The 15,328-nt window shown below is 36.5% G+C and overlaps 1 protein-coding gene and 1 long non-coding RNA gene across 2 annotated transcripts; one reads left to right on the top strand and one right to left on the bottom strand.

The window, feature by feature from the left end:
* Window positions 1-5,611: 5,611 nt before the first annotated feature.
* Window positions 5,612-10,698, top strand: LOC116113304. Its single transcript, XM_031399453.1, has 9 exons — window positions 5,612-5,681; window positions 5,789-5,965; window positions 6,268-6,491; window positions 6,583-6,644; window positions 7,372-7,593; window positions 7,850-7,979; window positions 9,406-9,722; window positions 9,846-9,990; window positions 10,288-10,698. Exons 1-9 carry the CDS (start codon window positions 5,672-5,674, stop codon window positions 10,564-10,566), a joined length of 1,566 nt encoding a protein of 521 aa, XP_031255313.1. The 5' UTR covers window positions 5,612-5,671; the 3' UTR covers window positions 10,567-10,698.
* LOC116113305 lies at window positions 7,529-13,102 on the bottom strand. Its single transcript, XR_004125395.1, has 4 exons — window positions 11,727-13,102; window positions 11,543-11,625; window positions 9,063-9,282; window positions 7,529-8,008 (listed from the first exon to the last, which is right to left on the bottom strand). It is a non-coding gene; the product is annotated as an uncharacterized LOC116113305 (long non-coding RNA).
* Window positions 13,103-15,328: the final 2,226 nt, after the last annotated feature.

Genomic DNA, 15,328 nt, shown 5'->3' on the forward strand with positions numbered 1-15,328 from the left:
TGATGTATTTGTCGAGATTTCAATAAACAATGTTCCTGGTCTTGTATTCTCTGATCGGTTTGGCACAGGCTTTAATCATGGCATCTGTGGCTATAGACTTGCATCGTTCTCTAAGAGCGAACAACTCCTCTTCCTGCTCGACTAACTCCAACTCAACTGGCCACAATTTGTTGGAGTTCTCCTTCGCCAACTTTAATGCAACGGCCTCCCAGTTCTTCAAATCGGTATTAGACTTGGTCAGCTCCTGGATTTTTGCATCTTGGGCCACCATAGTCTTTTTCAAGTAAAGTCTCTTGCACAAAGCCTACACAAAAGCATACAATTAGGAAACTATTAACTGAATGAAAGTATCAAGTCGAGATATACCTGAAGTTGCCGAGATACTGCCCACTTGGTTGCAACTATCATCCCCATTTGAATCAGTCGACTTTCATCCGCGAGGAGTAGAAAGAAGTCTGTTAGATTTCCTATCCCAGTTGTGTCAGAGTAGACATAGGCCATTGTTGGAAGGGTGAGGATCAACTTCTTGCCCTCCTCGTCGATTTGGACACTTTTTGACGACCCAGCCCTAGTCGATGACTGCTCAACTGGTGGAGTTGACTCGGTTCGCTCCACTCAAACATTCTTTCTCGGTACCAAATCTCTCTTCCTTTTGGCTCAATGCTGTGTAGCTTCTTCACTTGCACTCGGTATGTCCATGTTGATGTTTTTCATCAGCCTCTCTACAAGGACACACTTTTCAGGTGTTAGAGGGTGAAGAAACAAATGCCGATACAAGATATGGTTGTAGTAGCGAATCAACAACATGTGCCACACTTGCTTCAATGAAGGGAAATGGGTACTTCTCTTAACAGCAACTACTTTGTCCCAAAGGTGACTCGCCTTTAGGTTCGACTCCTGAAGCACCACTCTCCAATCTCTTTGTTCCTTCGGTATGGTGAGAACTTCCTAAGTCGTCTCGTCCAGTCCCTCACCACTCTACCCGACCTTCTTGAACGAGAGATCTGGAAAATAATGGAAGATAAAACTTACTAATCAAAGTACAAATGACAAGTAAATATGTCAGTCATTCGTGGCTCTCCAAGTGAATGGCATATGATGTCGCCCTGTCCCCTCTTGCTAAAGATACTATCTTCCTTCATGAAAAAAGAATTTTTCCTTCCAGTTCTTATCACTCGACTTGAGACATGTCACCGGGTGGAGTCGATCATGCTTCAAGGTGATGGCGTACCTCCCATTGTCTTTGTCATGCTCCTTCAAGTAGTAGGAGTAAAGGAGTTCGTGCAACCCAAACCTCACTCAGTTCATTGTGCAAATGACTCCAACGCCATCAACAAACTCCACCCATTTGGCATAATTTGAGTCGACACGATCATAAAATGATTTAGCACCTCCCAGACCAATAGAGGAATCGATAATCTAAGCCTATCATAAAAATAGATGTTGTACATGCCGATTCATCTTGGCACGTCCTAGTCGACTCTCTCGTAAGGCCTTGACATCCTTATCTTCACCGAGTTAAGTACGTAGTACATCGATTTTATGCTCCACTCGTTTTCTTACGTGAGCTTAGAAGAGTAATCCATGGGTAGGATACGACTGCCTGGTCGGCTTGGCTCACCCCCGGAACTCTCACTCATCGAGGGCTTGGCCTTTGGACTACTGCTTGTCTCTTCATCGATCTCTTCCCCACTCTTCCCTTGCCCATCAGTCTCACTGCTGCTCGACTTGATAGAAGCCAGTTTGGCCACAGCTACACTTAACCCTTTAGGCATCCCCACTGGTACGTTACCTTCCTCTGGCATTACCACCATAATATGAGCACGCTCATACTCGTCTCCCATTTCTATCTCTATCTCTATCTGACTCTCCTCACCTGAATCAGTATGCGACATTGAGAAACCTTCACAACACTTCAAACTCCCTTCACTCATCTTGGTCTAGTTGACTAACTGAATGACCAAAGCTACCTTAACCTCAACCAATCCCCAAAACTGCACTAGTTCTGAAGATTATCACTCGACTCGATCAAGCACATTGAAACAAGCCGAATGGAGACAGTGGGTAACTTGGTCTTTTCCTTCAAAACCCCAAACTCCCAAAATTTCTAGATCTGCTTCAGCTCTCCTCTCATTTTGAATAAAAATTATCTCCAAAAACCATTCGAAATCTCCACAGCCCAACCAAAATCACCCCAAACAACCTAGTCCTTACCCTAGAATAAAACCAAACCCAGAAAAATTCAGAAGAAGCTGTAGAAACTTCAAGAAAAACCCAAGGAAAATGAAAAAAACACCAAACCACTTCAAGAAATTATCATAATCTCACCAAAACTGCTCTAAAGATGTGAAGACCACAAAAACAAGGAAAAAGGTAGAGATTCGTAAAGAAATGAAATTTTTACCGTGCATAATGGCAACAAATGTCTGCAAACCACCACTGCAACTAAGAAAGTTTTGAAAGAAAAAGAAAAAGGAGAAAGAAGGAATAATGAAGATGTATAGTCACCCTAAGGGTTTTCCTCCGTTTCTACTCACCCAACCTGCCAGGGCTCACACGTGGCAGCAGCCAAATGGTCGTGACACTTCAAATTCCCGCTCAAAAGGGAGACAAAATCCTAGCCCTACACATGTCTTGCGATAAGCTCACCTCGGGAGTTGCAATCTCTCATTTATCTCTCAAAATCTGCGAAACCCTACCTTACATGCGTCACATTCTCCTGACATCACCGACTTTCACTTAGACAAAAATCGACTCGCCTAGTTAAGCTGACTCGTGGGTTAGTTTTGGGAATGTTGAAATTCTCCATTCACAGCTCACGAAAGCAAGCTACGCTTGCATCCAACCCAATTAGCCAAGTGGAAACATCTACCCAGGGGCGCATCTCGCATCCTCCCACTCAGCTCGATCAATCAAACGAGAACAATTACAAATGATGCACCTGACATCCTCCCACTTAGCTCGATCAGTCGAGTGGGGACATCTACAAAGAATGTACCTCACATCCTCCTACTCAACTCGATCGGCCGAGTGGGGCCTCTACAAAGGATGCACCATGCATCTTCCTACTCGGCTTAGCTAATCGAGTGGGGACATCTACGGTAGAGGCACTTTGCATCATTCCTCATAACAAAACACCTTCACTCAGCCGAGTGTACACTCGCTCGACCCAGGACACTATCATCCAGCCTGGTTAACCTCCAGTTGGATTGTTTACTCTCAAAGCTAAGAACTTCTTAACTTAGAGAGTGGGGGGCTAACTGTATGGGCCAAAATTGTCTTGAGCCTTGTCGAGCCCATGCAAGTGGCTTTTGTTGTATGGACCCAAGGTTGTGGCCTAATTGAGGTTGGACCCACATTAAGGTTCACGTCATGGGCCAGATCCATGGCCTAAGCCCAACTTCTCTCTATATTGGGCATTACCATTAGCCCACCTAGGGTTAGGCCCATTGTTCCATGATGACGTCTAAGGGGTAAGAATCCCACTAAAAGCCCTAATACACTTACTTTCTATTTAGGTTTTATCCTAATTCACCCAAGATCTTGTATCTTATATGAATTAGGATCTTAATCCTACTAAGGCAAGTGAATCAGGATCTTTCCTATTAACTAGAACTCTGTCAATACAGATTCCAAGTCCTACTAGGATTCGAAGATCTTATGACCACTATAAAAAGAGAGGTCTTGCCTCTCATTAGGCATTCAATCTCAATACCATCTACTTACTCCTAAGCTCTGTCTCTCAAGAGTTATACACCTATGTTATAGTTCTAGTCTCCGACTAAACTTCTGGTAACCCTTCCTTCCCTTAGCCCTTACTAAATAGCCTCATTCAGCCTTATTGACTTGAGCGTTGGAGTGCTCATGACAGACACCACATCGGTGTTTTACGTAAACTTCAGGCTTGTGTTCTTTATGTGCAGGTTCAACAGATTGTCAATAGCCTCAACCTCACAAGATCAGACCTTATTCCGAAACTATAGATTTTTACCGTCTACAGAATCCAATTCTTTATTCCAATGAAGCATGTTGAAATTGATTTTAGTGTATTCAAGAAAGAGTTTTATAGAGACACTTACAGGTTCAACGTGTTTCTACATGCGACCATATAGTTGACATTTTAATAAAGGAGCAGCAAACAACATTTTGAATGTACTTGATAACATTTTTAATTTCTCAAAGACATGTTTATTCTATACTTCACTCTATTTCGCTTGTGGGAGCATGAAAAGGATAATTCCAAAGTTAAATCTTAAAAGAATATTGAAGATAAAGCCTTATTTGTAACTTAATAGACACTCCTGAGGTTTAGTGAAAAAAGAAGGGGATCCACAAGTTTCAGAATGAAATACTTAGGGTCCATTTGGTTCACTCTTTAAAATATTATTCTAGTTTTCCCAATAAAAGTAAACAGTAAAATTGCTCTTTGTTTCACATATCAATCCAAAAGATTCAAATACAACTTAACTCAATTTTTTTTCAAAAAACTATTCTAAAAAGTGTAAAAATAGTGAACCAAACGGACGCTTACATTCTTTTAATTGAATGATGTTTATAAAAAGATACTATTATAATAATAAAATATATAACAAAATAAAAATAAAAAACAAGTTTTTTTATTGAGTAATGTTATGTTTACTCATTATCTTACTAACCATCTTGCTATCTTTTGTTAAAATTACATATGGTACCCGTGCTATGCATATGGTACCCATACTATGCTTTATATTTATACATGATAGTAAGATAGTTAGTAAAATGGTGAGTAAACATAGTATTATTGTTTTTATTTCCTAAATGTTTTATCGAATTGTCAAAGTTTAATCATTTTAAATCATTTAACATAATTAATATTTTGATTATGTGACAAATGTCAAATATTAGTTCCTTTTTATTGTAGGAGAAAACACAAAATAAGGGAATTTTAGCCATTGTACCAAGATTTTATGTTCAAATTAATTTTTGACAGTGTCTGTCAACTATAAGGGTATAAGTGTTTCATTCTAAAACTACAAAGATGTAAGTATTCCTTTCTGAAACCTATAAATCTCTTTGTTTCTTTAACTGAAGCTTAGGAATGTCCATATAAAATCATCGTAGATTGGTTACCCACCTTTTAGAGCTGAAGAATAACATTGATTTTGAAAAATTGAAGATAAGAACCGGGAAACTAAACGGGTAGCCCAACCAAACTCAAGTCAGTTTTTGGAAACTTTATTCGACCCGAATTATCCTATCCAAAGTGTCTGCTTTCGGACACCACCCACTCCATCGGTACAGTGATAATTCAACCATGCTTTATTGATCATAAATACGTACAATAATAAAATTTAAAAGCAAATTAATTACACTTTATATGACATGAGTTTTTATAAGATATAGCTTGATTTACAAACTTATTAGAATTATGAATTTACACGTAGATTTGTTTTAAACACTTCTACAATGACAGAAGCCATGAATAATCTAATTACAAGTGTCACAGCGTGGTCAATCTTTTATACTTTTGGAAATCCATGATTCCACCTGTCATTTTTAAACAAATATAACGATTAACATGCAGCTTCAATAGCACAGCAATGGCAATTAAGTTTCCTTCTCAATTTCTCAAACATCAAATCAGATAGATAGATAGAAACATATTTTCTTTCCTGGAATTTTATTCTGAGATATGCAGAAAGGTAAGCATCAAACCGCTCACCCTTTTTCTTTTTATTGCCATTTTTGCTTTTAATTATATACTTCTTCATTAAAACATTCAGTTAATCTTGAGAATTTTGAACTTCAGATACTAACACCAAACCTACATTCACACAAGTAATTGTAGCCTCCTCCTTGGGCTTGATCATTGCGGCGGCGATGCATATTCGGATTCGAAGGCTAAGGGATCAGAAAATAATTCCAAGGAAAAGATCCTCACACTCTGGTCATGTTGAGAAGCTAGAAAGGTTCCCCCATTATGTAGGTAAATATTAACATTTCTCATTTCTGAATTCTCATCAGGTGGTAAATTATTATTAAATTAATTAGGATTAATTATTTTTTATGATATATCCATGAGAGTTTGGCCAAATGGTTAGGCAGCTCTCATAAAGTCTAGGATTTGACTTCCTTATTGGCACCTGTATGGTCAAAGGTCATTGTTTCCTATTTTTCAAAGCTTGGAAGATGGCAAATGCAAGGGGGGCTTTGGATTCTAAAAAATAAATAAATTACTTAAATATATATTTTTTTTATGTTTCTTAATACATGTTGATGAAAATGCAGCAAGGCAAATGGGATTTGCAGATAGGAAACAATGTCCAAGTTTGTGCAAATTAGCAGCAGAATATATAAGAAAATCAGAAGGGAGTGAAGATGATATATATACATTTTTTTCTAATGAGCCTGGAGCAGACTCTCTATTTATAAAGCTAGTTGAGGAGTTCGAGAGATGCACTCTTAGCTATTTTGCATTCCATTGGAGCCATGCTGATCTTATGATTAGTCAGGTAACTGTAATTAAGAAGATCTAATAATACTTATAGTTAATAAAATGAAATATCATGATTAATCAAAGTATTTATATCTTTCTAATTTCAGGTGTTGAGTTCTGATGCCGAGCCCAAAAGGAAGCTCAAGAACATAGTTATGGCAGCAACTAGGTAAATACTTTTTTCATTGGATCAGTTATAGAATTTGTACTTTTAAGCCGTTTCCAAGAACATTAAATGGAAAAAAAAAAAATTTGTTAATTACACAACCACCCCTGAGGTTTTGAAAATTCTAGAACTACGCCACATATTTTGAAATTGTTTAGATACCACCCTTAAAGTTGACACTGTTAAAAAATTTATGACTCATGAGATGAGAGGCAAATTTGTCTTTTAACACACTTTCCATCGAAAAAAAAAAAAAAGCTTGGGATATAATTAAAAACAACCCGGCTAAGGCATAAAATATACCCAGGCCAGGCCTAGTCTTCATTATTTACTTAAATTAGGAGATGGGTGGTGAAGAAGAAAATAGTAGGGCTCAAAAAAACATATATATCCCTTTGATTTATTAGTCTTCAACATCGCCCAAAGTGTTTTCATTTAAATGCTAACTTACGTGTAATCTACAAGTGATGTCATTCCTGATAGATCAAAATATTAACATGGACAAAACATGAAAGACTTATTATCAAATCACTATTATAAAGTTCTAGTGCCATGAACCTCATTTCAAAGTACCCAAAAAAAAAAAAAAAAAAGCATGAATTTCATTGAAACGAATCTGCATTAATACTATCCTCAAACTATAATAGCTGAATCTCACTTAATCCAGGTCCTAGGACTATAGTGTTCTTGAGCATTTGTGAAATTCTTCTGTATTTCGTTTGAGTTGCAGGGAACAAAGATTTGAGAGGCTAACAAAAAATTTAAAGGTGGCTAGAGTATTCACTACATTAGTGGAGGAAATGAAGGCAATGGGAATTGCATCAAATGATGACTCACAGTGTACAGAGGTCATGGCTCCTGTGGACCACCGCGATAGAAGTCCAGTACTCCTTTTCATGGGCGGCGGTATGGGAGCTGGGAAGAGCACTGTGCTCAAAGACATTCTCAAAGAGTAAGTATTGATCAACTCAAAAACTGGTGGTACAAAAAAAAACAAAAGCTTGTATTTTCAGTACCCTTCTCGTTGTTCCTAGCAAGATTGAGGTTAGTTTCAGAATCTGTTTACAATTAGGAAAAGTGGAAAAAAAAGAATCCACTAATTTTCTTAAAAGTTTGAGTTTGAGAGTTTCGCCCGAAGAATTCATGGAAAGTCGTGGCAGTATAGACGATGCAACTCTAACATAGGTTGTTTTGGTGAAAAATGACAGACCATTCTGGGCAGGCGCAGCAGCGAATGCAGTGGTGATTGAGGCAGATGCTTTCAAAGAATCAGATGTAATCTACAGAGCTCTTAGCTCCAGAGGTCATCATGTCGACATGCTTCAGACTGCCGAATTGGTGAGATCACTCTCTCTGACTCTTGCTCCCTACACTCACAAGCAAAACACTTCATGTTTATATAACATCAAAGAAAAAAAATTGAGAAGTTTGTTTCCTCAACCGACTTCTACTAGTAAGTAATTCTATACAAACAAATATCTTCCTACATGAGCATGCCAATTATATTGCCAACAGAATGGACACTATGCAATCAACATATAAAGAGTTGCTTTCCTAGATTAGAGGGTACTTAGGTACAAATTAATCAAAAAGAAATTTTTAAAGTTTAAATGTTTTGTCCATATACTAGGAAAGGAACGTCTTTGGTGTGCCCAATACACCACCAGGGACACAATAATTCACTTGAAAACAAAGGGCATGTGATTCAAATTGCAAGACATTTGCCATTATAAATACCAGATATCAGATACATGCTCATCCATCTTTCCTGGTCACATTTACGAGCATTGAGAACATTGATTTGCTTTCACTTAGAAGATAAATGAGACTACTGCCCTCTGTTTCATATTCCTTGCCTGCAATTTTTTTTTCTGATATTACCCTATGCTTTCATAATCAATTCAAACAAATTTTAGGAAGTATTCAATATTATTTTTACACATTTTAATTTTGACAATGAGAAAATAGTGTCATATAAAATTGCTTGTCTTTTTAAAAACACGCTAATATCTAGAAAAATTTCCTCTTATTACTATTATTTTCCTTCTCCGGGAGACAGTTTAATAAGAAAAAAATCTAAACAAAGTTTTCTCCAGGATTCTGTGCATCACATTTTTATCAAGGAACAAGTAACCCTGCCCATGGTAAGAAGTGCATTATTCAAACTTGTTGAAATAAAACAAATTTCGCTAAATACTGCATTTTAAAGTATAGGCTGAATGGCCAAAATTAGGACAAATTCTGGCCTGAAATTTTGATGGCAAGTCATCTGCTTGTTTAATATATTTGCATCAGCATGCACTTACACATATCTAGTCAGTTTAAATCACAAGAAATAGAAGCTTAAGCCAGAGTAGCGAAATTTTTCAGCTGCCATTCAGACACCAAAAGTATAAGATGCCAAATTCTGGGCAAGAATACCTGACATAGCATCTGACCCAAGTGCTTTTGCTGCTTCAAATTGAGAAAAGCCTCCATAATTCCTTCATGAGCTATTCATTTGAAGTCATTTCTTCTGTCATTCTCTGGTCAGTGACTTCACAGCTGCCATAGATGGTTCTTCAAGAATTCCCTCTCCTTATCACCTTTTACTCGTAGCCAGAGCATTCCTAAATCGGTTTGCTTACTGAAATTTCTATTCCTGTTATGTAGTAAGGAGATATAATATAAAAATAGTATATTTTGTTCACAAAGTATCATCAAACTTAACTATATTAAATTATACAATTCAAATAGTTTGATCCAACAAAAATTATTCAAATAGGTGCACCAATCATCAACAGACGCGGCATCATCCCTCCTAGTAACAGCACTCAATGAAGGTCGGGATGTGATAATGGATGGCACTCTCTCGTGGGTACCATTTGTGGTGCAGACAATAACAATGGCCAGAAATGTCCACCGCCATCGTTATCGAATGGGACCTGGGTATAAGGTGGCTGTTGATGGTACTGTAACTGAGAACTACTGGGAAAGAACTGGAGAAAGAGAACAAGCACAAGGGAGCAAAAGAAAACCATACAGGATAGAACTCGTTGGGGTTGTTTGTGATGCTTACTTAGCAGTTATTAGAGGCATTAGGTATGTTGCTAGGCAATAGAGCTTCTTGATATTTTGTTTTTATTTTTCTAACTAAATAGCTACAGAAAAGGTTCTTCTGCTGAGATACTGATGTTTTATAGTGTTCACTTTGAGTGACTACAGGAGAGCTATAATTTGCAGAAGAGCTGTAAGGGTGAAGTCACAATTGAAATCACACAAGAGATTTGCAAATGCATTTTTAACATATTGCCAACTGGTTGACAATGCCAGGCTATATAGCACCAATTCTCTTGAAGGTCCGCCTAAGGTACACCAGCTATTTCTCTTACCACATCCTACTTGTCTCTGGCTTGCTTAGGCTCTTAATCAGGTGGTGTAAAGTAGCATAGCTTACCTCCAGAGTTCAACAACTGGAACTCAAGATTAATTCGGGATGCCTATATAACTGCAAATGTTTGTTCAATTACCTCCCAAGTTGCAAGGTATCAATCTCAGCGACCTTACAAGCACTTGGGAGTAGACCTATGACTCAAAAGTTCTCTGCTGTCATATTGCAAATGTGTATACATAATATGAAATACTGACAAAACATTTTATTGTTAAGCTGATAGGATGGAAAGACAGAGACAAGACATTGCTGGTTGATCCAGACGAGATAAACTGTTTGAAGATGGTAGGTAAGTTGAACGAGGATGCTGAATCCATATATGAACTGTACAAGAACCCGAATCCAGCTCGCAAAGCTGGATCAATCTGGAAAGATATTGTACTATCACCTTCAAGGTTAAACATTCAACAGGAGCTGAAGTATTCAATTCAGAAAATTGAAAGATCAAAATGGTACACAGATAGTGCAGGAGAAATGGAGTTAAAACCTTCTTAAGATTCACAGCCAAACAGTAGAGGCTGAAGAAGGTGTCAGTTCTTTTTCTATATTTTTGAACAAGGAATATTTACCAGTTATATCAGGATTGCAGAGCTTATATGTACTATTATTTTTAGTGGGAAAGCTCGTTGTAGACCTGAACATACAGTAACATTTCTAATCTTTAACTGTGCTTTAGATGTAACAAAAATATATGGAATCAATCTTGACAATAAAATTTCTCACAAGAAACGAGCAGAACTACAAAAAAAAAATCTAAAGACTAATTTCTCCTAGTTTTTAAATTATATCAGTAACTTCTGTATGTATTTTCAGGTATGCAAATGTTACAAGTTCATTCGGTTGAGAATCAAATTCACCAATTTACCTAATATATGTATTGGAAACATTCAAGAAGCATAGGTATCTGTACCAAATAGAGAGGTATAGGAAAAAACACCAAGGAAACTCAGCTTATAATATTTTGCCTGCATAAATTGGAAGCATTTCAAATAGTATCAAAGATTATAAAGAGACCACTTGTTACAAAGCAACAGGTTGAAGGATCTATCCCTCTTACACCGACCCTTGATTTGGGTTGGGAGGGGGGTTGGATTGGGAATTAGTTTAATTTTTGTTTCAGCTCGGGGTGGGGTGGGTTGAAGTGTGTGTTAAAAAGAGAGAAGTGCTGAAACTAAATTTGGATATGTGAGTTTAAGGACTAAAATGGAAAGGCTGGACCAGCATCTAAAAACACATATCATAATATCTACAATAAAATGAATGTCCTCTACTGGCAAATGATTCCACTTATATCGAAAATGTAAAACATCAAACCATGATGCCCTTCCACAGATGCTGACTTGAAAGCAAGTTAACAAATCCAGTCTCCATGAATTTCAAATGTCAGGAGAGTTTATTATAAGTTCTCATTATCTTGAGTTATAAAACAAAAGCAAAAACAAATGCATTAGTCATGTAAATATTTATATACCTTGTAGTCAAACCCAACTGTTTCTGATCACTTCAGTTGTTAATTGCATTTCTGATATATACATGGTCCTCTATCCCACCTCCCTGAGAAAATGTTGGTACAACATTGAAATTCAACATAGAACCAGACAAATAGTAGGCACCACATGCTCTCACATATCATGCTTCTGCGTCTCTTCTCTTACCATATCCAAATTTTCTTTCTTTGCCTCTGTTTAGTCAATACTTCGAAGAGGGATGCAAATTGACATTTCAGGCTGAAATCTTGAATTCGAAGAGCCGAACTTTCTTCTTACATTCTTGAAACTAAAATGACCAACATGTAAGCTGATATGAATGGGTACCAATCTTAAATCAGGTTACTGATAATTGACCAATCTCACCAACTTTCTCATGATGTTCTTAACTTGTCAAGTAAATTAAATATTAATAAGAATGTTGGGAAGGAAAAAATGAAAACCAAGGATAGATATAGGAACGAACATGGTGTATGCTATGCATAAATGCAATGAATAAAAGTTTGCCTTTTTAGGGTAGATAAAAATCTGTTAAAACTAAAAATCCATAAGATATGACATGAGGAAGATCCAGATATGATCAGTCAAAAAAAAAAAAGAAAAAAAAAAAACTAAAATAGGCAAGATTGCATTCCTTAAAGTTCAGTTGAGCAATATTATACGAATGAGAAACGTCTCCTTTAACACTTGAATATGAATATCACAAGTTCAATGAAGATGGCCGTACATGTTATTACATTCTAACCATTAGCAAAGTTGGGTCACACATTTGACAATCCCTCTCACTATTTAGGAGTCGTAGTTGGCAAGGAAAACAAAGTTGTCATCACTAAAGGAATTTCAGATGGTTCAAAAACAGCGTTACTTGAAACATGGAAGGGGAAGCATAAAACACATATGGGAGGGAAAGGAGTACCATAATTCTAGAAGTATTTGGAAATATAGTACAGCAAGAGAAACTGAAACTTTTCACAGGGGCTCATAAATAGAAAAGTTGTGTAGCAAACAAATCCTGAAGCATGTAGAGGAGATGATAAAGAGGCTCTAAGAGAAGAATATGCAAACCATTCCAAACTGAAATGCCTGGAGCTCTATCTATAGTAGACATTCAACTGAAACATAAACAAACAGAGGTTTCCACTCCATTTACAATCTTTTGGCTTTCTTTTTGTGCTCATAATTCCACCAATTCTATCATTGCAATCTCTTTTGCAGCTGCTAATGTCCGTCATGAGGGACACTCACAAAGATTTCCTCACATGTGCCCCAAATTCCTGATATCACTAAATTTACATTCATAGATAGTAGATATATGTTTTTCATAGAAATGAGAGATAAAACAATTCTCTTAACGTAAGTATTTGTACTAGAAAGGAATGTTTTCTTGACCTTAAAAGTTTTCCCCTCTACGGTTTCAGATTTCAACAAAAGGAACAAATTGAAACTAAGCCAAAGAAAATATGGTATGTTTATTCAATCGATTGCCTTATGAGAATACCCCCAAGAGCATAACATTGTAATTTGACACTCCATACGTTCAGAAATTGCAAATAAAAATGAAAGAGAAGATCCACCTTACATTTGGTAATTGTATTAAAAATCTATAGTAAGGCCTCTGTAATAAACCTTTTAAACAAAGCCATGAACTATTCTATGAAATTCTGCCTTACAACATATCTTATACCAAACAAGGTTTTGTTGTTCCATGCTACATCCTAACAACAAAAACAGCAGATATTAGAGACAACTTCATTTATACTCCAGACTAATTTCTGTCCTCAATCTTTCTATGAAAATTCCACGGGTCCATGGTTGAATGTTTACAAATCATATATAAATGATGTGACCATGGTTCCTGTGAGGTATAGAATACATCACAAGCACCAAAGACTTCCCATAAGTTTTGCCCTAATCATTTGACATGCACTCCGTTTCTCAGTAACCATCGTTCACAACCTATATAGGCTATCCACATATCTACTTTGTTATTAGTTTATGATATTTATCACACACACACACACAAAAAACAAAAAAACCTGCTGTCCAAGTCCTAAACAGAAGCTTTTCCTTGTGCCAGGATAGAAGACCATGTTATGATAGTTTAAGTCCACTGCAAGTATTCTGACTATGTATAAAGCGGACTGGTCCTCTTAAAATTCATTTAAAATCCATTTTACTGTTTGTGGTTTCATCTGCATTCATCAGTAACATCATATAATGAAAACAATATAAAGATTTTATTAGCTGGGTACTAGGTAAAAGGATTGCCAAGCAAGATGGGTAAGATGTTACATCATAATCTAATCTCGATCATGGGCTCGGAATCTTGGTAAGATTGTGTTTTAATCATGTTAGAAGCAGGCACAGGTAAACGTAACGATCTTAGCATTTAAGGTCTTCTTCTAGGATCTCAAGCAAATTCCGATCTTTTATTAATATTTTAACAAATCCTAATAAAATCTACTTCAACTCAAATCTAAAGCTTGTACAACTTCATAAAGAGTACTCAGAATGAATTCTCTTTTGCCATTCAGCAGTAGGGAAGGCTATTTCTTCATACAAACACAATGATCAATCATGCCATTACTCGACTCCCCCACTCACATTATTTTAGGACGCATCTTCTCCTTGATTCTTCCATTTATATTAGAGAATATTCTAGGTAAAATCATCAATATTCCTTCCATTTATATAAATGTAACTGAAGGACGAGTCATAATAGATCGATCTGAACAAACATAATATGAAATTTTTCCCAAAACACTTATTATAGAAAAAAATTTTATGGACTAGATTCCAACTCAGTTTAATAATGTCTAATTAAGAGGGCATACCCTATTTCTGCTATCTGTATCCAATTGTCTACCACAAAGGTTGCATGGTAAGTACAATTAGCTTTAACTGATTCTAAGAAGGAAAATGTCTAGATACTACCAAACGAAAGGCGAGTTGTTTATCAAATACTAAACTAACGATGCAATAAATGCAAGAAGTTACCATTACTTACCAAATCACGTTAACCTAATACTCTATCGATAAAATTTCAAAAATGAAACACCAAGGATAAATGTTGCCATGTAAATTTACATGCACCAACTAGTTAAGAGTCTGAAAAGTTTTCCTTAAAAATACATTGACAATAAACAAGGATGCATAACAAATCATCAAGCTAACACCCTGCTGGTCCAGCTCGAGGGAACGTTTGTTATCAGTATATACTTGATATTGTCAAGTTGCTGATTGCAAAGACTTGGCAAGGAAAAGGCAGTATGTAACTAGTGTTTGAATTAGCAAACTTCTAACATTTATAAAATGAAGCCAGGCACCAATTACAACCCAATAATTATTCCTAGAGTTTTCGACTGCTTACTACATCTGGCACTCAATTCCTGAACACAATTACCTAATAAGGAGTCGACCAGCCAAAGTAAAGGATAAGGAAATGTTAAAAATTAGCCAAGAAGATTTTCAATATGCCTACTTACATACGACACAAATACTATTTCTCATTTCTTCATGTTACACCTCCAAAAAACCCTCTTCAACTTCTTAAGTTTGCTGTTTGCCTAACTCAGTTAACGATCAGAAATCGCATATTTATATAATGGTTCTCTTAAATTACCAACCAATTTATGAATGTCAAGTTACAAATATACAGCATAATAGTGTATCACTTTCAAAAGCTTCACATACCGACATGTTGCATCCCAAGCATGAAGTCATCATACTTCAGCACAGCAAAATTGAATACTGCACATCAGTCTCAGTAG

The sequence above is a fragment of the Pistacia vera genome, unplaced genomic scaffold (genome assembly GCF_008641045.1).
Source record: "Pistacia vera cultivar Batoury unplaced genomic scaffold, PisVer_v2 Contig678, whole genome shotgun sequence".
NCBI lineage: Eukaryota > Viridiplantae > Streptophyta > Magnoliopsida > Sapindales > Anacardiaceae > Pistacia > Pistacia vera.